The 26,831-nt window shown below is 35.1% G+C and overlaps 2 protein-coding genes and 1 long non-coding RNA gene across 4 annotated transcripts; 2 read left to right on the plus strand and 1 right to left on the minus strand.

Moving 5' to 3' along the window:
• Positions 1–158: 158 nt before the first annotated feature.
• Positions 159–25,029, minus strand: LOC136800794 (uncharacterized). Its single transcript, XR_010845756.1, has 3 exons — positions 24,943–25,029; positions 1,559–1,733; positions 159–505 (listed from the first exon to the last, which is right to left on the minus strand). It is a non-coding gene; the product is annotated as an uncharacterized lncRNA (long non-coding RNA).
• On the plus strand, positions 5,432–9,227 carry LOC136800817 (uncharacterized). Of its 2 annotated transcripts, XM_067057468.1 has the most exons (6): positions 5,432–5,537; positions 6,057–6,111; positions 6,619–6,844; positions 8,014–8,120; positions 8,492–8,554; positions 8,722–9,227. In XM_067057468.1, exons 1-6 carry the CDS (start codon positions 5,509–5,511, stop codon positions 9,127–9,129), a joined length of 888 nt encoding a protein of 295 aa, XP_066913569.1. In that variant the 5' UTR covers positions 5,432–5,508; the 3' UTR covers positions 9,130–9,227. The 2 variants fall into 2 exon arrangements, with proteins under 2 accessions (XP_066913569.1, XP_066913568.1); XM_067057467.1 differs by lacking the exon at positions 8,492–8,554 and having other exon boundaries at positions 5,437–5,537.
• Positions 19,336–22,101, plus strand: LOC136800843 (melanocortin receptor 5-like). The gene is made up of 2 exons (XM_067057469.1): positions 19,336–19,403; positions 20,626–22,101. The coding sequence occupies exon 2, from the start codon at positions 20,644–20,646 to the stop codon at positions 21,841–21,843; it is 1,200 nt and encodes a 399-aa protein (XP_066913570.1). The 5' UTR covers positions 19,336–19,403; positions 20,626–20,643; the 3' UTR covers positions 21,844–22,101.
• Positions 25,030–26,831: the final 1,802 nt, after the last annotated feature.

Here is a 26,831-nt window from a genome sequence, read left to right on the forward strand (position 1 = left end):
GAAAATTTCGAAATCCCCACTGAAATTTTTATTCTAATTCTGTGTCCCCACTGGTATTTTCTGTCTTTGAAAAATCCCCACTGGATTTCCAAAGAAAATTTTTTATCCCCGGTGAAATTTTAAAAGCCACCGGGTCACTGAGACAGGGGTGTTTTCATGTAACCTTCACAGAAAGTACAGTGCGTTTTAAAGAAAGAAGTACATCATATCTCGATAAGCAATGATGGACATCCAAGAAATGGTCTGAATGGTCTGAATGTTTTCGGGGGAATCTTCGAGAGATGTCCTTCCCTGTGCTAGTGAGAGTAAGGTCGAATTTTTGTAAATGCTCACAACTTACCCGAGACGAATGATGCCATTGAAGTACAATAGACATTCATCAGCAGACTTAGTAGCCAAATCTTGAAAACCACTTATATGACTTGTTCAAGTGACTCAATACTCAATCTCAAATGCACTTCAGGTTCTGGTAAGCAAGTTCGTCACTTCCAATCATCTCCTTCTGCTAAAATCAATTCATGAAAAACTTGTCAAAACACAAAACAACTCCTAGGGAAAATGACTAATTCGCAAGAACACATACAATCGTTAATTAACATATTAGATAAATAAGAGGTATCACTAAAACTAAGAATTGACAGTTTTGCTATTTGAAGAGGCTTTTGTACTACTGTAAATTTTATTGTGTCATCTTTAATACCCTTTCTTTTCGGAGTTTGGAAGATTACTCTCGGGTACCTAAAAGCCGCCCCCCCCCCCTCGCTTATTAATTTTTGGGAAAATGTTTTTGAAAGTTCCCTCTTTTGTCCTAATTCAGCTGTATTAGCCTCCTTTTCAAAAATTTTCCACCCAGGACATTTTTATTCCAACCCCCCCCCCCCCCGCTTATTCCAATCCGGCTATTAGGTACCCGAGAGTAGTATGAGAGCAGTCATCTGTTGCTCATAAAACAACTTCCACATAATATTTTGTGGACGACTTCGACAAAGAGGTTTCAAATTTCAAGCTAATACAAATAATGTAATCAATATTTGGAGAAATCATTTTAAGCCAATACATAATTATGGGTAATAGGGGGGGGGGGGTTGAAAGACATATCTCTTCTCTTCGTAATTTTTGGATTCGGTAAACAGCATATGAGCATGATTTTACAACTTTCGAAAGAAATTAGAATTGATACAAAATGAACTCATCAGTGGTCATGTTTGTTTATTTGGTACAATCATGGAAGAGGTTTGGAGATGTAGTGAAGTGATCACGAAAGTGGCGATGATTAGGAAAGAGCAAGTTATTTTGATAATGATGCATTAACTCGAGTGTTTACAATGACGAAATAAGACTGGGTGATCGTTCATTCAGTAGTAGAATATAACCTACTTTTAGAAAATCTGTTACTAAAAGAAATATGATATCCCACTGCGTTGTTTTGAACAGAAACATGAACAGCGTAGTTGGTCGTTAGTTAGATTGATTAAATCTATTACTTTGCTTACTGTTGACATTATAATCAATTCGTACTCCATGATACTCAAATGATTGTAAAATAAAAGAGCATTACCGTGATACCAGCAGGGGTCATTTAACTGTCTTCGCCTATTTTCCCATGTTTGTCGACGTATTCTTATGAATGTCTATAGAACATTCGCATGACATCCTCTTCAGGCACCAAATGATAATACATCCTTTCTTTTATTGTAGGCCAACTGATGTTTATTATCGCATCAGCATTGTGGCTGTCGAGAAAAAGAGAAATGGAAATGCAATAGAATTCTTTTTATGATTCATTCACAAAAGAAAACATGTCTAAATAGTATGACGTACTTACTTCCGCTTGGCCATGAAAAAGTACAAGTGACGTGAATTCGAATTTGATTTTAGCATCTTTTCTATGGAGCGCCTGGCACGAAAGAGTATGACAAATTTGTGATGACCAAAAATTCGTATTGGATTTTGCAAAAACCAAAAAAATGTGACTGTAACCTCAAAATGTTCAGAAAAAAAGTTAATTTGAGATGAAAAGTATCGAAAGGGCTTCGGTTAGCTCGAATTTCCTCACATTTGTCTTGTACATTTTCTAAGTGTTCCTGTTTAAGATGGAACTTAGCATTATCTCTTTCCTATGAAAACAAAAGTGCAAAGAAAATGTTGGAAAAGCTTCGTATCCTTCTCTTTACAACTGTGAACCAATGCTATTTGTTTTATGGTATCATAACCCAGGAAAGCGTTTGAGCTAAACCAAAAGGTCACAAATCAGTGGCGATTAAAATTCTTTAATACTCTACTTCCTTGTTCTTTTCTTAAAATATCTCAAGAACTGAAAAGATACGACTAAGCTTCGTTTAACAAATACGCCTTAATACAACTAAAGACTTTTATGACGGATTTTCAGTGAATTCCGTTTTTTGAATTCAAGTACTTCCCTCATCCACGCATTAGAGAAAGATTGCCAAAAGTCATCTTTTTCTCGTGTCTCTTGCTCGCAAACTTTCATTACTCTTGAGACAACAATGTATTTAAATAATTTTGACCTTCCATTTTCACTGGAGAAAAGTTTTTATACAATATGCATGTATTTCAATTTGCTGTTGATCCAAATCCAAAAAGAAAATGGACGTTGTAAAGCATCATAAAATATGAAGTAATTCGTTCATCAAATCTTGACACCAATTAACCGTTTTCGTAACAAGCCAATAATTGAAAAATTCATTTTATATAAAATTCAAGCTTGAAATGGTATATTAAGCAATACATACTGCATAACACTCAGGTGATGCTGGAACACTGAAAAAATGTCCACACAACATACTGCCTTTTGTCTATGTATGAAAATTAGGGATTAGGGACCCTAGGGATTCATTCCAATACATTTTTTTTACGATCATTTGTCATTTTTCATTTGATAGCTGACGATTCGAAAAAGATGAAACTAGAAGTACTATAATTCAAATTTTGTTTTTTGTGTACACTGTATGTATGAAAATGATCAAGAAATGTGGGATTTCTAAGTTCAATTTGTTATTCTATTTAAAATGGGTACAAATCTAATCACTACCACCCATCCCCCCCCCCCCCCGTTTCAAATGTAATGTTAAATATTTTCTTCCTGAATGGTGAAAAACATAGAAACCTTCCTCAGGTCTAGACTTCTCAATGAGGCAACTGAGACTGCATGAGAGAATGGGATCATTTTTATCATTAGATTGTAAATGATCCACACCATTATCATAAGAAAGAATGCAACTTTGTGGCATCATTAAAAAAATTCTCTGCAAGTTTCCATGGCTTTCTAATAAAGAAAAGAATTGGAGTAATATATAAAAACAATTTATTGTAATAGAAGAGGGTGGAATGTGCAGTAATTCACGCATGAAAGGAATTTCATTTTGAAACTTTACCACAAAATTAGTAAATTTCCCTAAATTTACAGTGATTTCAGGCCGATTCAAGTTGTTATCTCTCAGTTTTTGCTAGAAGTCGAGCCTATTCCGGTTAGTGTAAAACGCAGGTCACAGGTCGCAGGTCGCAGGTCACAGGTCACAGGTCAGTGATGACAGGTTAACTCTAAACAATGTCATTGCAGAGGAAAATGTTTGGAAAAGACAAAGAATTATCAAAAACATAATTCTCAAGCAATTTCATCCATATAAAACCATTTCAAACATCAAAATTTAACCATGTGCTTTTATCGATCTTTCGCAGTTTGCGCCGTGTATAACGCAGACCAGAAAATATTTGAAACCATATTATACGTATAACAGGTATATTACATATTGTAATGTTTGTAATGTTATATGATGGTTACATATAATAAAACACATCGCTCTAAAACTAACTTCTCAGAGAACTCACGAGCTTCTGACTGGTGTAATTTTATATCCAGCCATATTGTTATCATCACATTCGGCATGCTGAATATTTTTGGTGTTTTTCTCTTGTAAGACATGATATTTTGTAATTCTGTCAATATTTTTGTCAAAAATTGTCATTAAGTCATTAAAATGACAATTGAATAATTAATTAGTTTCATCCTTCTAAAACCACTCTCTTAGGGACCTCACAAGCTTCTGATTGGTGCCGTTTTATATCCATTCACACTATCTACATCACATTCTGTATTATAAATATTTTTCGTTTTTTTGTCTGTTCTTGCATCATATTTTATGATTCTGTTAATATTTTTGTCAAAAATTGTCATTAAGACATTAAAATAATAACTGAATAATTAATTAGTTCCATCCTTCTAAAACCACTCACTTAGGGTCCTTGCAAGCTTCTGTTTGGTGCCATTTTATATCCATTCACACCATCCACATCACATTTTGTATAATAAATATTTTTCTTGCTTTTGTCTTGTTAGGCATCATATTTTATGATTTTGTCATTATTTTTGTAAGTAAGTGTCACTATGTCAAAATAGGTTGTTATTCTATTCAATTGTCATTTTATAATATCTAAATAGCATGTATTACTATTTTGTAATTTAATGCGCTATGTATTGATGTTATGTTATGTATATGTTATGATCTTTTTTTCTTCCGGTCTGCACTTTGTTGACCTGTGACCTGTGACCTGCGACCTGTGACCTGTGACCTGCGACCTGTGACCTGTGACCTGCGTTTTACACTAACCGAGCCTATTCTCAGTCACTGGCAAGACGAAGCCTTCATTCGAATTAGAGAAAAAAAGAGAGTTGAATACATAATACAGTACTCAAAAAGCCAAAAAGATGAAAATAAACAAAAAGTTATAAATATCGTGAAAAAACCAAACGCTAAAGGAACTAATGGGAAGGGTTGAATGAGAATTGAATACTAATTAGAAATCAAAAGATGAAAGCGAAACGTCATTTCATACTATTTTTCTCTGATTAGTATTTTGTCGGTAACGTCATCAATCGCCTTAACTGACATTTCTTTGCACTTGAATAACTTCTGTTTCATTGATTAATTCATACCATTATTCAAAGATTAAATGGGAAAAAATAGCTGGATAATATTTGTTACAAAAGACCATTTTTCTTCGGACAGGTACTTATATATGTGTACCTTTGAAAAAAATAAGATGTCTTTAAGCCAAAGAATAGTGGATGACTTCCTCGAAGTACTTAAAAGAAATTACAGTAGTTGAAACCACATAAACGAAATTCAGAGGGAGAAGTTAGAAGACATCGCATCATTGCCGTGTGGTTAGACGACTTGCCGTACACGTGCCATAAAAATAACATTGACATCCTTGTCAAAAAAATACTTTTTTACGAAATAGCCTCTATTCGTCATCAAGGAGAGTAACCAAGCTGGAGATTATTGACTTTTAAACAAATAAATAAAAATAATAGTGAAGAGCCGGTAGTATAAAGTTATTGTTTTATACAAGGCGACCGCTGATTGGCTAATCATCTTTTTAAAAGACGTGATTTTGTAAAGCGCGTGAATCATTTACAGTAAGAACATTGACAGCGTCGAGTCGAACTTTTTCGAGAAATTAATTGATTTATCTGAAAGACAAGATATGGCTTCAATCCAAAATTCTTTGATCATGTGAGTAAATTTTCGTGATTTGATTTTGATTTTGTTGCCTTTTGGTGAAGCGTTTTATACTTTTATAAATGTTTTATACAGTTTTCAAATGGACAAAATTGTCAAGATTACTTTCTAAGGAGTAGCAGCTTGGTGGTCATTTGTTTGTTTCCTTTAATGACGACAAAAAAAACACAAAAAATGCGTTGCAGCCTATACACAAGAGCGCCGATAGACAGGGCTTACGACTTTTTGCTTCTATTTTCATTTCAATGTGGTCGAATTATTTGAAATTCACCGCGCTGTTAATTGATCAGAACGGAATCTATGCGCCAATAGAATTTATGAGTAAACAACATTTTACTTTGCTGATCGCTTTGCCAACCAATTAAGGCTAGAATTAATTGGATAAAAATAGATTTGCGGTATCCGTTCTTTTAAATGCCAGTCATGAGAAAATGGTAATCACATACAGCAAGGTCGTGGTGAGGAGTAGTCACACACTTAACAAAGTAACATGGAGTTTCTTTTCCTTTTTAGCTTGGTCTGTATTGCTGGGATTGTCTCAGGAGGATCACCGCCAAGCTCTTTCAACGTAAGTCAATGATTTCATCTTCACTCATAAGCAAAATCCTGTTAGCGAGCGTGTAGAATATTCAAGAATTGGATTAAAGAGAAGCAAGTTTGAGCAATTCCCGAGTGGTTTTAAAGCTAATTGGAATTATTATCGCCTTCATTCAAGATTTTTTCTTTTGAGTTTTGAGAAGGCGGAGTTGACAAAAATGTTCGGAAGAAAATGTCTTTCAACAATTTGTCAAGAATTTCGTGCTTTTTCTGACATCATGACATGTAAATTGGAAAGAATGCGAAGCGCTTTTGAATGCGTTATTTTTCCCACTTATATTTTGTGAATATAGGGGTTGGATTTAATTAAAGAAACTTTCTGATACCTTGTGACATTTTCAACACCATGTCATTTCTGTAAATAATATTTTTGTCGGCTCGTATTCTGCCATATAATCGCGTGTCATATTAGACGAAATTGTTCAGGCAATTTACTTTCCCGAATTTAATTGATTTTCACACTTTTATGGATTCACAGAAAAAGCCGAATTCAAAATTCAAATCACTCAAAGGGATTTGGCTGGACAACATCAGGAACAAAAACCCGACAAATGTGCCGCTCGAGCATCAAACAAGAAGTGACGCAATGCAATTGTATTCTATTCGATCCAAACAAATCGTCAAAGTTAAAGAAGTCAGCGAAAAAGCCTGGGAACAACCTAACTATGAGTTGACCATGACACCAAAAAGTCGCAGCAGAAGAGGTAATTATATTCTCGCGTGTTTTGGCAGCAGACCTCCAAAATGTCCCTGCAACTTAACCAAAACAAAATTTTTCCTAAATTACTAAGGAGCTATTAGGCAAGTTTAATGACCATAATTATCCCTCCCTCAAAGCATTGTGTTTGTTATTTTGGAAAGTTTCTGCTGGCGTAATAGGAAGTCGTTGAGGTTTGACGTGTGCCATGATTACTCTATTCTTTGCTTGCTTGTGGAAGAATTTGAAAGAGAATTAAAACACAAAAGAAACAAAAGAAATTTCGTCGAAAGCTTCCTTTCTTTAACTGCGTTGGATGAGCATCATTTTCATATGGTCCTTGACAATTCCTGACCTTTCTTTGGGTCCTTATGCACGGAAACTCATCAGTTATTCTTGTTTTGAAAAAAAAACTGTTCAAATGACGTTCGTTTCCTATGACAAAGTCACACCTACATATTGAACATTTTAATTTTGTGCTCAATTTGTTTTGAAATTCAACCAAATAAAAAAAATATTGAGCAAAACTATCAGTTTTTAAGATAACAGCGATGAAAACTTAAAATCTCAATTGACATATTGACTCGAAAAAAATATCTTAGTAGGTTGACGCACCATGTCACTTGTACAAAACACAGGAAATATGCAAAATTGGGAAAAGGGGTCTCTTTTCCTTAGTATTGTTGTAATCCATTTAGTTGACGAAACAATAGATCTTTTCCTTGCTTTTTCAATTAAGCGATGATTAATTCTGATTTAATAATGTCATATTTTCCATCACAGCTCGCCTATTGTGCGGTCTATTCTATTTTTTTAGATATTTTCTTCAGAAAAAAGTTAAATTACTTTCCCAAGCGTAACATTCATTTAAGACGTGAAGTTTCCGTCTTATTGTAACTATTAAAAAGAGAACAGAGATTTAAGAAGCACAGTATGGCAACCACACCTAAGCTCTTTACAGTCTTATTCTATTGTTACAAACACTTCAGGAAAATAAAATCGCAAAGTTTAAATCGTAAATTTAATTGCAACAATCACAATTAGAAATCATCCCTGTCTTTTCCTAACCTTGTTAAAGAGCGCGTGTCTAGACTTGGTACCTTTTTACATTAATTTGACTAGATAATATCCTGAACAAGTATTGATTGAAATTTCCTTTTTCTCGTCTTTTTACAGATAATAAATTTGTTACCGAGACTGTTTCGTACCAACGCTTAAAGATTCGATCGGCTGACAACCAAAAATACCTTTGTGCAAGAACTAATGGAGAAATTGTCTTCAAGGTAAGGACTTTGAGTTTAGAAGCACGCTTGTTTATTTATCATACTCATCATCATCATTAATTAATCCATTCATTCACACATTCATTCATACATTCATTTATTCTAACATCCAATCGCATCGACATCGACTGTCTCCTTGGAACTCTGAAATCCATCTTTACCTTTTCACTTCTTTTCATACTGGACCCTCTCTCAATCATTAAATTATATTGACACTGAAACACTTTTTCTTACACCTCACTCCATGCTTCATTCAGTTAGTCAGAAAAGTCAGTATTCTACAAGTTAGCTATACACTATACTGTATTCTTTTGTACTTAAATGTTTGCCATGCACGTTACTCACTTTCCTGCACGCTATTCACTTCGTAGGACACAGCAGATAAGGAAGAGAAAGTAGCATCAGTACCAGATGGCCTTCGAGAATATTCATCGGTATGTAGCTCTCTAGCCAAAATCTATCGCTTTCAATTATCCTGTCTTTTTCGTCAAAATTTTGATAATCGAACCTTGTGAGCTACTTCAATGAATAGTCTCTGGCACCGTTTCAACTTTATAGTCATACGGCCAGTCATTTTCAAACTTTCGTTTCCTATCTTTAGAACAAAGCGGACAAGAAGAACAAGCCACGAAAGAGATGTCTGTTTCATTGGGAATTCACCAAGCAAATGCATATCCAACTCTCTTTGGAAGCTGGTGATAAGAAGAGATATTACTTGAGTGTGAAGGATAATCTCATCAAGCTACGAGAAAAAGAAGAAACAACAGAAATCGAGCGATCGTTTATCTGGCTCCCAACGAAACCATTAAAAGGACAAGGTACACGACTTCCAATGTCAGGGAACGAGCGTCGAAGCAGGACATTTGACTTTGATCTTGATGCTGTCTTTGGAAAAATGTTCCCTGAAGAAATCCTTAGAGAAAAAGACCGACAAATCGAGCTTTTACTGGAAGAAGTTAGAAACTTGAAGGGAAAAGCATCAGAATCTGATTGCGATAAACGAAAATGAGGATAAAGGAGATGAGTGTTTTGGTAGCGATACGGTATGTTGGGGTGGAAGCAAAATGTTATCGGAGTGGAATACAATGTACTGACTGATTCTGTGTAAACTGTTTGCAAAATCATATGACAAGAATAAACTTTTCAGAAATATAAAAAAATGCATTATATACGAAATGACAAATATAAAAAGGAGCGTTTTCGCTCCTGCTTGAATGAATGTAAATTTTTTTATTTCTTTTTATATTTAATAATTTATTACTCTTTATGTATATTATAAAAATATTAGAGATGTAAATGATATATTTTTAATAGGAAGAGATGGCGAATAGTCTAAATGGCGCAGAAAAAAAACATTAAAAACCAGAAGAATTTTCACTGGATGAAAAGACATCAATAGAAAAATCAACGCTTTTTTTGTTGTATATTTTTTTTAATATTGAGAAGGTTTGATGTAACTATATACGATTCTGCGAAATTTCAAATACAATTATAATTTAAAATAATTAAGGTGTCTCCTCCAAACTATAAAAAGGCAAGAACCCCACTCAAGAGCATCCTTTATACCTTATTGGTAGAAAATCCGTCGTCAAAAAATGACGAAAAAATAGCTCGGTGAAGCAATTCTTACCGACAAATCTTTAGAGCCGAGAATTATTTTTGACCGAGAATTAATTTTGGACGGCGAATATTTTTAACCAAATGATTTTGGCTATCTCAATCACACACGTTTGGAATTACAAGTATTAGAGTTAAATTCTAGGGTTATACGTAGGATTGCGACAGAAACGGAAACTAAATCTTAAATGCTTCGTAAGCAAAACTATTCGGCGGTAAAAAGTAAGGATATCGTTGGCAAATGACGAAACTTTTGACCGACGAATTTTTCACCCACGAATCCACTCAAAAGGTACTTTAAGCGATCTAAGGTAATGTAAAAATCATTGTTTCGGATGACCTTATGGATTGAGACTTGTTCACGATATTATAGAAGGTCAGGTAGACGCACAGCAGGATCACTCGTAGACTAATTCCAAATAATAATTTAATGATATACTGTTTTGCTTTGAGAAAAGATTACGTTATAAAATATTACAATCAACTGAAAAAAAAATTCAAAGCATTTACATTTATCTCCACCATTACGACTGACTGAGCAAAGAAGGTAGGTTCACTTTTCTTCTGACATCCCTTCTGACCAATAGGGTGGAGAAAATTCAAAGCCAAAAAAAGTATATTCTACATATTTTATGTATAGACGTTTTCTTAGTCGAATAATAATCAAATCTTTCCACTCATACTTTAGAAAAATCGTACTTTGAAACTGTTGATTCTAAAAAGGCAATTAATTTTTTCTGTAACTATAGCTTTGTATTGTTAACAAGACTAAAGTGTATCCTCACAAAATGACGTTAAGCCCCCTTTTTGATGTTTTTTTTTTTAATTTAGGTCACCTTCACAGAACTTTAAACAGGAAAACGCAAAATATCTCAAAAAGATGCTCGCATCAAGAAGGGACAAGTTTGTATGTAGGGATGTTATAATTGAGATTGAGGCGTTTCTCAAGAAAGAAATGAGACATATCAATCGTGAATACTTTTGCGAATTTCGCTGAGGTAATTCCGCAAAAAGTTCCGAAAAAAATACTTTTCATAGAATCTATCCTTGATCTTGCAGAATTCTCCAAGACAACCTCAAAAGTGATTTTGCTATAATTTTATACCCGCGAAAAAGTCAGGTTTTAATAAAGTCCTAAATTTTCTACTTCTATTCCTAGACCTTTTTGGACGGGCTTTATTCACGAGGAAATCTACGCTCGGATACTTAAGACGGGCTCTAAGCTTACAAATAAGATAAAAGGTGTGAACAGCTTTCGTTTGGTGATAAATTCCAATCAATTCATGATTTGCAAGTATTTACTTGCAAAGATCAAAATATTGTAATCGAGGAAAGAATGTTCTTGTTCTTTGACTGACAACCCATCAGTCACAATGACAACACTGTAAAGTAAGGTCAGTAAATATGTCAAAAGTTCAAATCGTTATACGAAGTGCTGAAATGCGCTAGAATAGGTCTAACATTGATACCTGAACAAAATATTTGTTTAACAGTATCTTGTAACCACCTACGCTTTTATATTACTGCTGGCGTAGCATATGGTAAGGAATCATTGTCGTTTTAAAGAGATAATCGTAAAAATCGTTTTCTCACTTGCGATACGAAGTAGCGAGGAAAGTCATTTGTAACTTTGTGAATCATAGCATTTTAAATAGAAAGATCAAACAAAATAGCGGATACATCTATCAAAGAAGTGGATGACTTTTCGGTACGTTGACAGTCTCACAAAAAGTCAAGTATACAGTGCAGCGGACATGTAGGTTGACGCCTCTCTCTCTAATTATGTAAGTCATTTTGAAAAACATCATTTTGAAAAATTAAAAAAGATGAAAGAAAAGAAGAACAGAGATAAGGAAAGTCAAATTGAATTTGAACTGGTATGAAAGTGGAAGGATGTTGGTAGCAGTGTGTACCTCCATCATCCTCATGTTTATTCGTTCAAAACACTTGTTTTCGTTCAAAAAATCCGTAACGTACGTAATTCAATTACATTTTCCCTGATTTAATTTGCAATTAAGAAAAAATAATGACCTCTTGCAGCCATATAAAAGAGCAATTACTAATAGATGACAAAATTTCCATTTAATACAGTAAACGACATTCAAGCAGAAAGCTTCTTCATTGAAGTCACCATATCGGTTTGATCGTCATCATCTTAAGGTAAATATGACCACTGGGCATTGTGTAAGGAGAGATTATCTCATGGGTAAACAAATCTCAAACAAAAATTGTTTTTTTCGCCGACCAAACATGCTTGAATTCATCCAATATGCTCAAGTCAAATTCACTGAAGATGATGACACCATCTCAAATTCAGAAACCTTAGTTATTCTACAGCACTCTAGCTTCAGATCTTCCCGATCAAATTGAAAATTGGCAAACCATACCTTTCCATAATATATAAAAATGCAATATTTTCATTTTTGAAAAAAATATTGTCTGGTCATGTTACAAGCAGAGTTAATTTTCGGATGAAAAACAATTTCTTGCGACATGCAAAAGCTCTTAAGGTCGGGAAAATTTTCCACATCTTGAACGCATGGGTTAGGAATTTTACCAGTCCGCGTGACAGATTTTATGGGATGAATAATAAAGTAGCTTTTGAGCAGAGTAATTGACTAAAGCAAACGAATCGCACCAAAACTAGCACCAATTATAAATACAAACATTAGAACCCAGATGCTTTCGTTTTTAAGCAAAATGCAACGCGGTTTTCATTGTTCTGGTCGACAAGGTCAGAACGTCACATTCGCCATATCCCTTTAGAGGAGAGCGTGATATGAACAGAATGGATGATCTAATATGAGATTACTAGAACTCTCGTTTTCTAGTATAACAAGGGCAATTAAATCCGACTGGGGTTCGGTACATCGAAGGCCGACAACACCTTCCTATCTAATTGGGTATCGGTCCGCTCCTTTAGAGCTATTCAAATATCAGATAAAGTTATCGGGTTGGTGGCTTTGGTGGTTGTTAAGTAGAAAGAGCTAAAAATATAAAACAACGATATGAAAAAAAGTCGATATAATCTATATCATCCAGTCTATCCGACGGCTCATTTCGATATATCGTAATACTGTATGCGTACAAAAAACACGTAGAATGAGTAAGATACACGTTTTTGTTTTATAAGGAACACGTTTTTAAGGAACTCGAGGCTGAAAATGGTCCAAAAAATAAGGAATTGTTAAGGAACTGCTCAGGCTGAGAATAAGAAAACAAGTTTTAAGGAACAGTAAGAGATGGTTATCCAAACTTAGCAGCTATGTAAATAAGGAACTCGATAAGGAACTTTGAGGCTGAAATTCTCTGTAAAAATAAGGAACTCCAGGCTCAGAGCAAAGTTAAGGTTCCTTATAAAAAAAACGTGTATAAGAATCTTTACATATATAATTCTTATATCCAAGTGTTTGTATATGATTCTGCCGCTATCACTTTTACAAAAGATGTTTTAGGAGTTGAGAGGGTTTGTGCCCTCCTCCCCTCAGTAAATAAATCAAGTTATTTATGGCTCTAAATTACGCACCCCTCGAAAGAAGCAAAAGTAAAGGCTAAATAAAGCAAGCAAATTTGAAAAACAGACATTAAACGAGCTGGATGATGATTGGAAAAATCAGAAAGATGAAGAGGCCAGAAAAGTCACAACAAAAAAGCTGGTCTTTCTGAATTTATAGGCATTGCATTTATCTTTGCAAAAAAACTAATGATAAAAGATAGAATAGACCAAATAGAATATATAATTATCAAAAGAAGGAATAAAATTGTCCTGGGTGAAAAAAGTAGGAGGACGCTTAATAGGTGTACGGAAGTGCTTAGAAATGCTTAAAGCAGTCCTAGCATCTTTTGAGCTATCGCAGAGTTGCCATTATTCTAGTTCGTAGAAGGCGAGGGAGTAGCTCAATCGTACCTGCCGGTATCGTATTTTGCCAACCGGCCCCAAATTAAAATTTTCTCGACTGAAGGATGTTATATCTAAGGATTGGAAACATTGACACATTTGATCGCTTTTTTAAGCCAGCTTCAAAATCCAAAGAACTTTAAGTGCGTTCAGCTACAGCTTAACCGGCGTGCGACGCCGGGTACCGCCTAGTTTTTCTCTAATTACACACATTGTATATCTAGTCAAATATAAAAGAGAAAAATAGATGGACTTAGATTTTATGTTTACCAAAACCTCTACTGAGCACTACAGAGATGCAAACCTAAAACATGAAACTTATTCCATCGTCCTCGGTAAAATAGTGTTAAGTTTGGGTCCGATTTTTTTTTACATCTGAGAATATTCGTGTTTTAATTTAGCTCCTGGATTTTTTTAACAGATATCTTTAAGGCAAGCCCTGGACTTTACCTGGGTGTTTTGAGGAAAGTTTCTCCTAGATTTATCCATAAAATTTACTCTCCTGGAAAAAAAGAACAGATATTTCAAAAAAATCTGCCGGCAGTTGCTCTTGGTGTTTCGTGGAATTTATCTTCGCGGATTCAAAAAACAGCGAAATAAAATTTCACGAAAAAATCTTCTCTTAAAAAGTATGCTTAATTTAGCAATTTTGAGTCTAAGTATGTTTTTTTAACAGGGGGAGTCAGGGTCCAGGATAGTAAGCCATGGCCCAAAAACCTGACTTTTAGTATCGATACCAGCCTGGAAAAAAACTGATTTTCTGAAAAAGGGGGAACCACCCCTTCCCAACAAAAGTCTGATACCAACTTTGAACTCAACAAAAATTAAAAAAGGGGACCCACCCCCTCATTTTGGTATCGATAACAACTTGAAGATTTCCTAATTTTCAAAAAGGGGGACCCCATCCCCCTCATTTTGGTATCGATACCAACTTGACTTTTTAAAATTTGAAAAAAAAATTGACACCCCCCCCCCCCCGGTCCTGGGTTTGGTATCGGGATCCCCCCTGCTTTTAAACGTTATACGTACTTATAAAAAAGAGTGCACTCATTTTCTGGGATTGTCATGGCGGTATCAGAAAGCTAAGTCAACCCCAAGTAGTGAGAAGAACTTCATTGAGAGCAGTAAGTTGATGGGGAGGGATGCAGTGCTGGCAATTCCCCCAACCGAAAAGGTTCAGCGCCATAGGTCGTTTTAGACCTCAGAAACTATAATAAAAAAGAAGGACAATTTATTGACTAACGACACTTTTTTAGTTTATTCTTTTTGGCAAGCTACCACGCTCCTGACTGAGTACTGTTCCAGGTTTTGGCCTTCCAGCTTCGAGCTAAATAAAACAATTAGAATTTAACTTTTATACAACTTCGCTCATGCTAACTTTAAGTACCCAGTACTTAAGAATTCTCTCTTTTCAAATAAATTTTCTCAAGTTCTGAGCAGTTTAAAAGAATGAATCCTTTTCCATTGAAAACCCTTATAAAATTAAATTTTGATAGGTTTTTATTAGACTTGGGTCATTAGACAAAAAGTAATGCTGAAATATACTTTCAGAAAGTGCTAGATTACGTTAAAAATCGACCACTCAAATTAAACAGAAGAATGATTGCACGATACGTTAATTTCTTTCTCAGCACAGACCTTATATAAAACACTAGATAGAGCTACTCCGTCCCTATTCGAATCAAAATAATCCGCCATCTTTGATAAGTAGACCATAGTTTAGTGCCGTCAATTTGATCGATCAAGCCTACCTTTTGCCTCAGAGTTTCCCGCCATTCAGGTTTTTTTGCTTTGTTGAACAAATTGCCGATACTGAACTGTGACCTACTATGACCTACTTTTAGCAAAGATGGTACATTATTTTGCTTCACCTTCCGTTGATTGGGAAATACAGAGTAGCTCTATCTAGTGTTTTATATAATAATATAAGATATCTATGGTTCTCAGTAATTCAAAATTATATTTAGTTGTGAAAGTAACCTTTAATTTATAATGGAAAGTTTAACTTTAATGTGAAGAAGGAAATTCGTCAAAAAAGCTAAAAAGAGTTAGATAATTTCACGAGAATACATTAAATATGGGTCTCGAGATAAATCCAGCTTTACATTCACTTTAACCAGTCTGAAAACAAAAATCTGAGGAAAAGTCCGGTAAAACAAAATTATATTGATGGACGAAGATTTCAAACCTTTAGAGACTGAAGTTTTGTGCCGTGATCTTTGCAGTATATCTGTAAAGCTTATGCCTTTGCCTAGGTAGGTTTGTCTGTCAGAGACTGAAGTTTCAAAATTCTTGCGTTTGATAACGAACAAATGGTCATAATCGTAAGAGGTGATTGCTTTTTGCCTTTTTCAAACAAAGATTTGTTAGGTCGATAAGCACTTTATAAAAGTAACTTTTTATTAATTTGAGCATAACGTTTGATTTAAACCATGATCAGAACCAAATTTGAATCCAAGGAGGGGGCACTCAAAGTAAACAACCTACCGTACGTGCGGCCCGTAAGGGTCCCTTTTCCAAGCTTTCCAAAGTACACTGTAAGGGTCAAAATGAGCAAAAATATAACAATAGCGTTCAGTTTGAGGTCGTTGTTGTTATTTTCTGCCCGCGTAGTTTGATTATTCGCCCGATAGTGTCATTTGGGCCCGACGCGAAGCGGAGGGCGCAAATATGGCATTGGAGGGCTAATAATCAAATTGCAAGGGCAGAATTAATGACAACAACAACGAACGAAAACTTAACGCTATTACTATTATTATCCATATCAGAAATTGAAACAAGGTTTTTTTTCTAGCGTCAACCAATTATTTTCGCTTCAATGCAATGTCTTCAACAAATTTTTGTTTTTTTCTGACGTTAGTTTAGTCTCTTCACTTCAATGCAACGACTTCAATCCAATTCCGAGCGGGCCGCAAATGATGTTATTGCCCTATACCCTAGCCTGTTAGACGAAAACCGCTTTTTTATCGCGATTTAACGTCTGTTACTTTTTGCCGTGGAATCAAATGTTCTTGGACGGGAAAGTCCGTCCAAGATTTTCTCTTCGACGTAGCTCATTTTGCCGTGACTTTGGACAAGTTGCACTCCATCGCGTGTGCTTTTTTCGTTTTTTAAGAAGTCGCTGCATTGCTTCGATCGGTAAAGTTCGAATAGATTTTCGAACTTTCGAATTTCGTAATTCGAATTTTGTGATTCGAATTTTGAAATTTTTTTGAGAGAGAATCAAAATCATTTGTTTTGAAAAGTTGAAACCGAACGAAAAAGAAACAGTATCAGTGGATGGAGGAGAAAAGAAGATGGAAATTCTTTTTTTGCATCAACAGCAGCAGAGTTGTTGGGTTATTTCCATAACAGGATTGAAGAATCCCAGAGACTTTAAACATTGAGAATGAAAATTATCAAATCAGATTAGATCCTATCCTACCTAGAACCATAAGTGCTGCAATCCAATAATGATTGAAGACGAACTTGTACTTGTTGTATGCTTTGGGATGGCAACGAATATCTTTTGGATATGGCATGAAACCTGGAAGAATGTCACAGCTGTCTTCACCAGTGACATAGACAAGTCTTGACAATTCTGGACAATTGCCAAAACTTGACACTATTTTTATGATATTATTCTAGAATTTTTACATTTTAATGTGAAGAGTTTGGTCCTGTATAATCAGAGTTAAAACTACTAATTAATTTTGAGATCTCAAGCAGATTTTAGATTTGAATTTCTCAACTTTGGAAACTAGATAGTAAGCCAGTAAAATGTGGAGGTTTTGCTTCGAATTGTGAGAGGAATCTACCTAAATTTTATTAGTTTTATCTAACTTTCCTATAAATTTATATTTTTAAGATGTTATAGTCATTGACATAGTTTTATTACAACTTTAGAACTTTGCTAAATTCTTTGGTAAATACATTAATGATATATTTCTATTATTTGTACCTCTTAATCCTGAAATTGCACGAGATTGACTCATTTCCATCAAATGATAGTCTTAGAATCCTCATTATTTTTTATTTTACATCCCTGTTTCAAAAACTGGCTATGGCTAGTGTTGAGAGTTTTTCCTTTATTTGGATTTTGGTCGCTTTTCTCTACAAGGAAGAAAACCTTTTGAAGAAGTGGGATTATCTCATTACCTTTCTAAATTAAGAGCATGTTGACAATACCATTAATTGGAGCTGCTTGAAGACTTTTGGAAACTTTTTTGCTTCTATAGTTCTTTCGTTATAATAGGGGTGTATCAAAATAATTTCAAAAAAAACATTTTCAGCTCACCAAACTCCATCCCGATCCCGAGGATTCTTTTGTTTTGATTTTAATGCACGGAACTCAAAAATTGAGACTAGATTGAACATCAACGCACATCCTCTCCTACCTATTCGATTGTCCGTTCCAGTCTTTATTTTCGAGTTCCGTGTTTTCCCGCCCTTATGAACTCCGCACGGGATTGACGTCACCCTCCACCACAGTGCGATAACTTTCGACAAACGCTTCAAAGTGTAACTGACCATAAAACAAAGAAAAAATTTGGTTTGTGGGAAGGTACTGGCTACCTATACCCGGGCCGTTAATGATATTTTAGCCCTCTGAAGCCTGGCGCTTTAGTTTCCTCAGCGCGGATATGACAATTTGAGTCACAAAACCTCTCAATACCGCCCGCCGATTGAACCTTTTATGGCTTACTTAATGACCGCTATATGGATTATTATCCAGAGAAATAGTGCACTCTAAGGATGTAAAATTTTGAAAATCTGACCATATTTTGAACAAAAATGGTCAAACGTCTTTAAAAAAGTGCCCCGTAAGGATCGAGGGTGGTAGAGGGTGGTATCGTGGGTCACACGTATTGAATCGAGAACCCCCTGGATTTGAATCCAATCTTATATCTAGCAATACAACTAGTCATAATTTTTCCCTCAAATAAAGATGATTACTAACAAATAATGATTTCCTCCGGAGTATGGCCTTTGCATAAAATTCACCGAATTTCACGAGGCAAAAAATAACGTTATCCATTAGATGAATTACGGTGTACAAACTTTGGTTTAGAGTGAAATCGCCTTACTATTATTAAAAGACTTTATTTACAAATAACTGGAACTGTGTTCTCTCAGGTTTTCTCAATAATTTCAATTATAGAACATTGTCAGAGAGATCTCCTTTAAACGCGACTATTTTAGATTATCCTTTATTCCAACTGAGAACTCCATTTTAAACTTTTTTTGAGGAACAATAATAAGGAACACTTTAGATCAGTCTCAGACTATTACTGTGTGTGAAAAAATAAAACAGTACAGAACACTAACTTTTGTGATTTATTCATTGGGGCTTCATTTGGTGAACGATAAGAAAAAATAGTTAATCTTGAAAGTTTGAGCAAGAGTTTGAGCTTATTTAAAAAGGTTATAAAAAGAGACAGCATATAAAACTTCGAGGGAAGTTATATTTAGGATATGATGTCATCTCTCAGTTTTCCTTCGCTTGATACAATGTTTATTTTGAAAATTAAGTGTCTATAGAAGCATACTTTTGCTAATCTACCCCCTGCTTTTTGTCCAAACATTAAGGTTTTGTCCTCTATTAGCTAGGAATGTCAGGGGGTTGTCAAATGAAAACATTATAAAGCGTCAAGTGTAACTGGATATGCTATTCTCATTGATGAGAAATTCATGACTGTCAAAAACGATACAAGCCTATTTCTCTTTTTACTCGTATTGAAAATGACAACGCAGGAGAGAGTGGTATGTCTTGAGTTAACATTTTAAAGGTAAGCTCATTATCTATATAATTGAGACACAAAGCCACTCCAAGTTTTAAAATACCTGTGTTAAAGAAGGATCGCTGGACTAGCTATAAGTCCAATCTGCTTAGCTTATTTGTCAGTGGTTTGTCCAAAGATTGTAATACTCATTATCAAAGAGGATTAATTGGCAATTGCATCGTTTATTATTTCAAAACAAAATTGACTTGAGGCTAAAATTTAAGTTCATTGAATCTTAATCATAAACATTCAAACAGTCTTAGAACATTCTTAAAGCTTTTTCAAAAATTCTTAACTATCTAAAATCTTTACAAGTAGAAAAATTTGGAATATCATTCTAAGGGTCTTTGGCATGCAACGAAAAACGAACAAGTCGGAAAATGTCATAACATGTTTAGAAGTTGAATCAGTTTGCATATATAGATTTTTTGGTTAGCCGAGGAGGAGTTTAGACACTTTCTGGACTAGTTAACTTGATATCTGAAGTCTATTTAAAGCAGACAACTATTTTAGAGGATGGAGTTGGTTAGATAAAACATTTGTCCAAAAGGTAAAACTGCATTTTATGGATGGAGAGCGACGTCTTTAAAATCATTATGAAATTCAGCAGAAAAAGTGAAAGCCTGACATTGTTAAAAATGAAAGGAACCTTTTTACAAAGTGAAAATGAAGAGAAACAATAAAGAATTGTTTTAGACAAGACACATTTTACGACAACAAAGTACGGGCTTGAACGAATGACAAGAGATAAGATAAGCAAACCGCAAGAATTTAACATTACGTGTTTTCGGTTTTACTTTTTTACATATTGATGTAAAACTTTTCTTTTATAAACGGTTTCTTTTCTCGGGTGTAAATGATGTTATAAAGTATGAGAACATTCATCCAAATATACAAGTAAAAGAAAAGTGGGATGACTTAGTAGGAATGTGCGTTGGATAGTCAAGATAAACATTTTTGTGTTGATATGATATATGAGCTAAACATTTAATATCACTTGGTTAAGCTTCCTGGTGATGTTTGTCTCCTTTAAAGCTTGTGATAACATTTCACAGCAAAAAGTATTAAGCTCTATAGGTTACTTGTTATCTAGCGGATGGATTAGAAAACATGGCTTCCAGAATCATCAAAGGATAAAAGGGATGGCTAGCAAACATATTGTCTCTTATGAAATTTCTTTACATTCACACCCATCGATAATTAAGTTATTTCTGTCATTTCGTTTCAGACATAGCGAAAGACAAGAATGGAAGAAAGCAGCGCAGAATACAAAATCCTTGCTTCAGCAGGGATCATGGTGCTGATACTACTATCGTTATTTGGAAATATATTAGTTTGTTGTGCAGTCTATCATTCAAGGAACCTTCGAGCTCGCGTCAATATTTTAATCGTATCGTTAGCAGTATCAGATATCCTCATTGCTACCATCTCCATGCCGCTATGGATGAACCTTATACTAACAAACTACCGCAACATGTCTCATCAAGCAACTATTCGCATGCTAGAGTTCTCAATGTTCGTAGATATACTGGGTGGTATAGCATCCATTGGAAATTTGGTCGCAATAAGTTATGAGCGACTGTGGTCGGTCTTTTCACCTTTGAACCATCGACGATATCTAACAAATTTTACACTTGGAATTATAGTGGCCTGTGTTTGGGCTTATGCAATTTTCGTAGCAGCAACAACAGTTGCATGGTTTCACACTTGGTATTATGTCACTTTGTATAATGCAATCGTTGGTTTCTTTTTTCCACTGTTTCTCATCATCGTGGCCTATCTTTGCATATTTATTATCGTGAACAAAAGCCCTCGAACGGTCGTTTCTACAGAAGACAGTTTTAAAATCAACTTAACAATATGCATCATCGTTGGACTGTTTGTCGTTTGCTGGGCACCGCATTTCATTTTTTCAGTTCTCCATCAACATTGTGAGGTTTGTTACAATCATTTACTTGACAACCTATGGTACCGCTCTTTATCAACTTGGCTGCATTATGCAAACAGTTGTGTCAACCCGTTAGTGTACGGTATTGCTAACGCTCAATATCAAGAAGCTTTCAAACACGTCCTCAAAAGACTGTGTCAATGTTGCTTCTTCAAAAAAGATACATTACAAGATACTGAGAGACTGCCATCACTTTACTTTCCGAATGGACATCAGGAGAGATGTAATATGAATGATAAATTACGTGTAGAACTTGAGCCTGATGAAAAGGAACAAGTGACGGGTGCAGTAGGTTACGATGAAGACCACTCCTATCCACCAGGAGATTACAGAGCATTGCCAATATTTCCAGCAGGTCACAGGAACAGACGGTGGACATCAGATACTTCAACTACAACTGAAACATTTCTTTCGACTTCACTCATGGAAACACCCATTATGGAAGACGAGCATGCTCAAACTGCACTTATCATTCCCACTGTATATATTCATCATTAATTCAAAGTTATTCTTAATCTATGAAAATAACCATGGAATCAACAACAACACTTCTAAAATTTAGAAACTTATATTTAGATTAGATAGAAACTTTTTTTATAGTTAAAATAGGCTTTTATATTGAACTATTTTTTATGGTCCAGCAGCGGGGCCAGCAGTTTCATTTTTTAATTTCAGTTAATGTTAAAAGTGACTAAATCCGTGAAGAAAACTTGTATAAATTATATTACCTTTAATCCAACACACAGGCAGACTTGATTTTCAACATGATTTCTTTTAACTGCTGTAAATTTGTTGGAGGATCCGGTTCATAAGTCGAACACGAAAAATAGCTTTCTTTCCAAGTTTCCAATTTTCACGGTATGGAAAGACAACTTTTTTTTAACAATTGGATTGGGAAATTTGGAATCTCAAATAATTACTCACAGTCTCATAGTCTATGCCGAAGTTAAAGAAAAAATCAATGTAAAAAGGGGAAAGTTTCTCGATTTTCGAACTTCTACAAAGCTTCGAATTCTCTGTCTAAAGGGCCCAAGCTGAGATTAACAATGGCCATCTTCTTGGAAATCGTGAGTAAGGTGTGTATCACCTCATCTATCAACTCGAATTTTCACTCCACTCGTTTTGTGTTTCTGATTTAGGTTGAGAGGGGAAAACAATGCATTGGAAAGTTGAAGATCTTTCTTATTTCATTAAAATTATTAACAACAGTAAAAACTGCATCAAGTCTTTGCATTTCAAAGTTAAGCAAACCTTTGGAAAAGAAAACAGTAAGAGTAAGTAAGTCTGGTCTGAGGCCTAGGGCCTATCCGACGGTCGAGCACTTTCTTCCTGAATTTATCCACTAACCCTTGACCCTACTCTTCCATTGCTAATCTTTTCATTAAGGAGAACTTTTAATTTCTTAGTATTAAGCCGGAATCATTGTATGATACATCAAATTTAAGCTAATCTTTTTTTCATTGCCTTAGAAGAAGATTTTTAACAAAATGGCTAGTAATATCTTGGGAAAATTAAATTCAAAGTTAAACCTATTTATTGTGCATACTGTAGCCTAGATATCTAATCTTAAAATTCTAGTAAGTAAAAAAAGAAATTACACAGCATACAAAGGTCTGAAACTTACTTCTCAGCCTCCCTTGATTGCTGTAAAACCAGGGTTCCTTATTCTGCAGAAAATGGAAGTACATTTGGAAAGAACATTGAACCCTCTAATAATGATGTCAAATAATCTTTTTTAATTGCTTCCTATCTCCATTCTTGTCAACTCTGTAAACTGTGACAGCACTGTCACCCAGAGGATCTTCACCATACAAAACATGCATTGAGGCTGATGACCATCATGAACAGCTGCCACACCTTTGTGTTCTAAACTTAGGATTCTTAAATCCCTTAATAACTTACTATCTGATATTTTTCCTACCCTCGCTTTTTGGCTAATTTGAAGCGCAGAGGTCACATGTCAAAGGTCAACAGGTAACCGTTCAACAATGACAGTTCAGCTTGAATCACTGGAAAACACAAATAAACTGTTTGAAAAACTTACTGTTGACAAGAATGTTATTCTAAAGATATTTTGTCTATATCTCTAACTGTATTAAAGGTACACATACTTTCACATTCTGTGCCTGTGTTTAACACAGGCCTGGAACACCTGCATTATATATCATATGTGAATTATACATGAAATACGGAGCGTGCCACAAAAATAGTTTCTCCCTTTGAAGAGACTTTAGTGGTAAGAAAGTTTTTACTGGCAGATATAATGGCAGGATCCTGGATGGTTTCCCTAAATGTATTGTACCCAGATATTTGTCTATCCGGAATAGTCTGTAGCCCCTCTGTTGTGATTTCGCCCAGGGCCACGTGGCTGTATACTACGCCCCAAGATACCGCCTCTTAGTGCTAAAAGGATACAAGAAAAGTGTGTAATCCGTTATCGGAAGTAATTTCCTGATTTACATTCAGATTTGACTTTGAAAAGAAGCTATATATACAGTGACGGAGCGGCACAAACTTTTGTTGAACAAAATTGGGTTATCGAACTGATCGAACCGCATACCCATTAATCGATTCGGAGTCTGATTAGCTTCACAACCCTTAAACAATTCCACTAGTTATTTTATAAAAATATATGGGTGGGAATCCACCAGGGGGAATTTTCCAAACACTGTCTACTGACAGCATGACAAATATTATGTTGCCAAAACCAATTGGATATTCAATGATAAAGAGGTGTACAGAGGCAATCAAATTTGTCAAATTTATCAACCGAAAACAAATCAAAACTGGCCAAGAGCCAACATCAACAACCCATCTTTGTATATTTTTGTTTTTGTTTCTTTTTGATTTTGACAGACGATTCATTTGAATAAAAATGTCCGAACCTTTGACAAATAGCGTTCAATTTTTTAAGGCACCAGTTACATTAGAAGAACTAGAATGAAGGAAAGAAAGAGCGCTGTGCGGGGTGGCATGTGTGGTGCCGCCTTGGTTTGTGTGGTGTGTTTGGGGTATTACATGGCTTACAACCCTGTCTCTTGGGGTTTTATCAGAGTGTCTCTTATTTTGAAAGCAACTTGCGAATTAAGGTGGAGTCTAGGTCTAGATCGCTTCAGCTTTTGTTCCATTCGAAAGAGCATGAAAAACTGATAAAGAAAAAGGTCACAACCTATATCTGAAAATGAATATATCAGAAGATATTAAAGAAATAAGGCAAAATGACATCATCGAAAAATAAAAATTGGAAAATGTTTAGTTTCTTTGGAAAGAAGACCCTCCAGTGAATATAAAATATTATTATGAAAACGTTTGAAAATTCGTTAAAAAAAGTCTATCGGTCAAAATTGATATTTTCAATTTTTGCCTGTCGAAGGTTGGAGCTTGGGGGTACGCCCAGCCAGCACATTACAAGCAAAATTTAAAAATATCAATTTTGGCTATATAATTTGTAATTAATAGACTTCTATTCTTTAAAAAGGATTTTCAGATTTACAGCTTTTTCGCGACATAGTGGCCCCTACTACTTCCCTGTTTCTTCAAAACGTCAAGTCATTCAAAGGAAAAAACATAAATGATAACATTAGATAAGATTCTTACCCTAAATTCTGTTCTGTGAGCTACTGTAGGTTCTTAGCTGACTGTGAGGAAGTGACCGGTGGAGTGTGACAGTGCGACTCGTATAAAGTGGTGAAAACTAGTTTCAATCAGCAATTCCGCCCCTTCAATTTTTTTCGTTCTTTCTAGTCCGTGGTAATTTTCCGGGGGTCAGGATTCGATGATCAGTTAGGGTCAGGGTTGCTAGTAACGGCTTGTCACTGTGCCGGGTGCATACTCGGCGCCTTGGGCCCCGCAGGGCTGCTAGTAACGGCTCGAATTTCAGTCAGGTTTAAAAAGGGGTACTTTTACCCATATTATAATAACATTACCCCCGTCTTTTGCCAGTTTGGTATAATATGTTATGAATTGCGTGATTTTGCTGTGCGACGATAGCTCAAGTGGTAAGGCGTCGGGTTTGGAAACCAAGGTCGCTTGCATTTGGTGGTTCGAACCGAGGTGTGGGAGTATAGTTTCAGAATTAGCAAAATAGCCTCAAATAGTCAAATTCAGAAAAAAGTAAGTCCAGAAATCAGAAAAAACAGAGTTAGAGACAGGAAATAGAGAAAAAGAGGAGAAGGGCGGAATTGGTGATTGAAACTAGATCTTTCCGGTATAAAGTGGGGTCGCAACTAGAGGTACCATCTTTGATTTGTGATCGCGATTTGTGAAGGTTGCTCCACAATCCCATCTATTTTCTTTTTGCCCCCGCAGGAGCGTAGCGACGAGGAGGCATTCATAGTTTTACGCATAGATATTGGACTAGAATCTCGAAATTTTGTTGCGCGTATTTGTTTGTTTTGTCGCCCAAGCATCCCCGTAGTTAGTCTCTTCCGTAAATTTTCGGTTTTTTTCCGGGACGGTCGTATACATATTTTCATATTATGTTATATGCTATTACCATTATTACATATTACATTTTAGTTTTGATTTAGCTTTGAAAAGCTGAAGCGAGTGTTATAAATGCAAATCATAACATTGTATGATGATATAACACGAATTACAATACGCCATTTCGGAGTTCGCGACGCCATTTTGCAGGCAAATCAAAACAAACAAAATGGCAGACTGGTTATGATGATGAGCTGATTCATTGACTGGAAAAAGTATTTTGTATGTCAAATTTTGTTTCTTGTCTTTGAAACTGAATACTAACTACTGTAATTTAGTCAGAAGTTCACTTCAGCAATGATTTCAATTCTTTTTCCGGAATCTTTAAAGAAATTTGCTCAAGTTTTCAAATGTACATTTGATATAGACCTTTTTTCAAAGAGGCCACCCTGTTGAATAATTATGTAGTCCAGCAGAAAAACAATGATAAAAGCATGCATAATTATTACAATTTGCTTGATACAGTACACTATCATTGTTTTTATGGCTGCACTACATAATTATTCAACAGGACGTCCTTTTTGAAAAAAGGTCTATTTTTGTTCAAACTCTAATTTATCTTAGTTTTTTATTTTATTAATAACTACCTTTATTGTTTATAGAGCTTCTCGAGCTTTAAATACCATCATAACATCATATGGTCGTAACTCGAGAAAGTCCTTCTTAACTAAGTAAAACAAGATACCGGCAAAGTACAAAAAAGTTGAATGTATGCATATGTAAAGTTGAATCCAAAAGTGGTTGAATGAATGTTGAATGTCAATCAATGTAAACAAACTTTTTCTTTTGGTCTTCAAAATAGATTTACCTCACTTAGAGTTTTTTCACTGTTTTTTCAGTGTGGTAAATCTATTTCAAAAACCTGCAAAAGTTTGTTTACATTCGTTTAACTTTACATGCACACATTCAACTTTTTCATGCAGTTGTGATAGCCTAAATAACTTACGCTCCAGTGGTTTGGTGAAATAGCTCCAATTCTGGCTTTCCAAGTTAGGATGGAC

The sequence above is a fragment of the Clytia hemisphaerica genome, unplaced genomic scaffold (assembly GCF_902728285.1).
Source record: "Clytia hemisphaerica strain Z4C2 unplaced genomic scaffold, Clytia hemisphaerica genome assembly, whole genome shotgun sequence".
Classification (NCBI taxonomy): Eukaryota; Metazoa; Cnidaria; class Hydrozoa; order Leptothecata; family Clytiidae; genus Clytia; species Clytia hemisphaerica.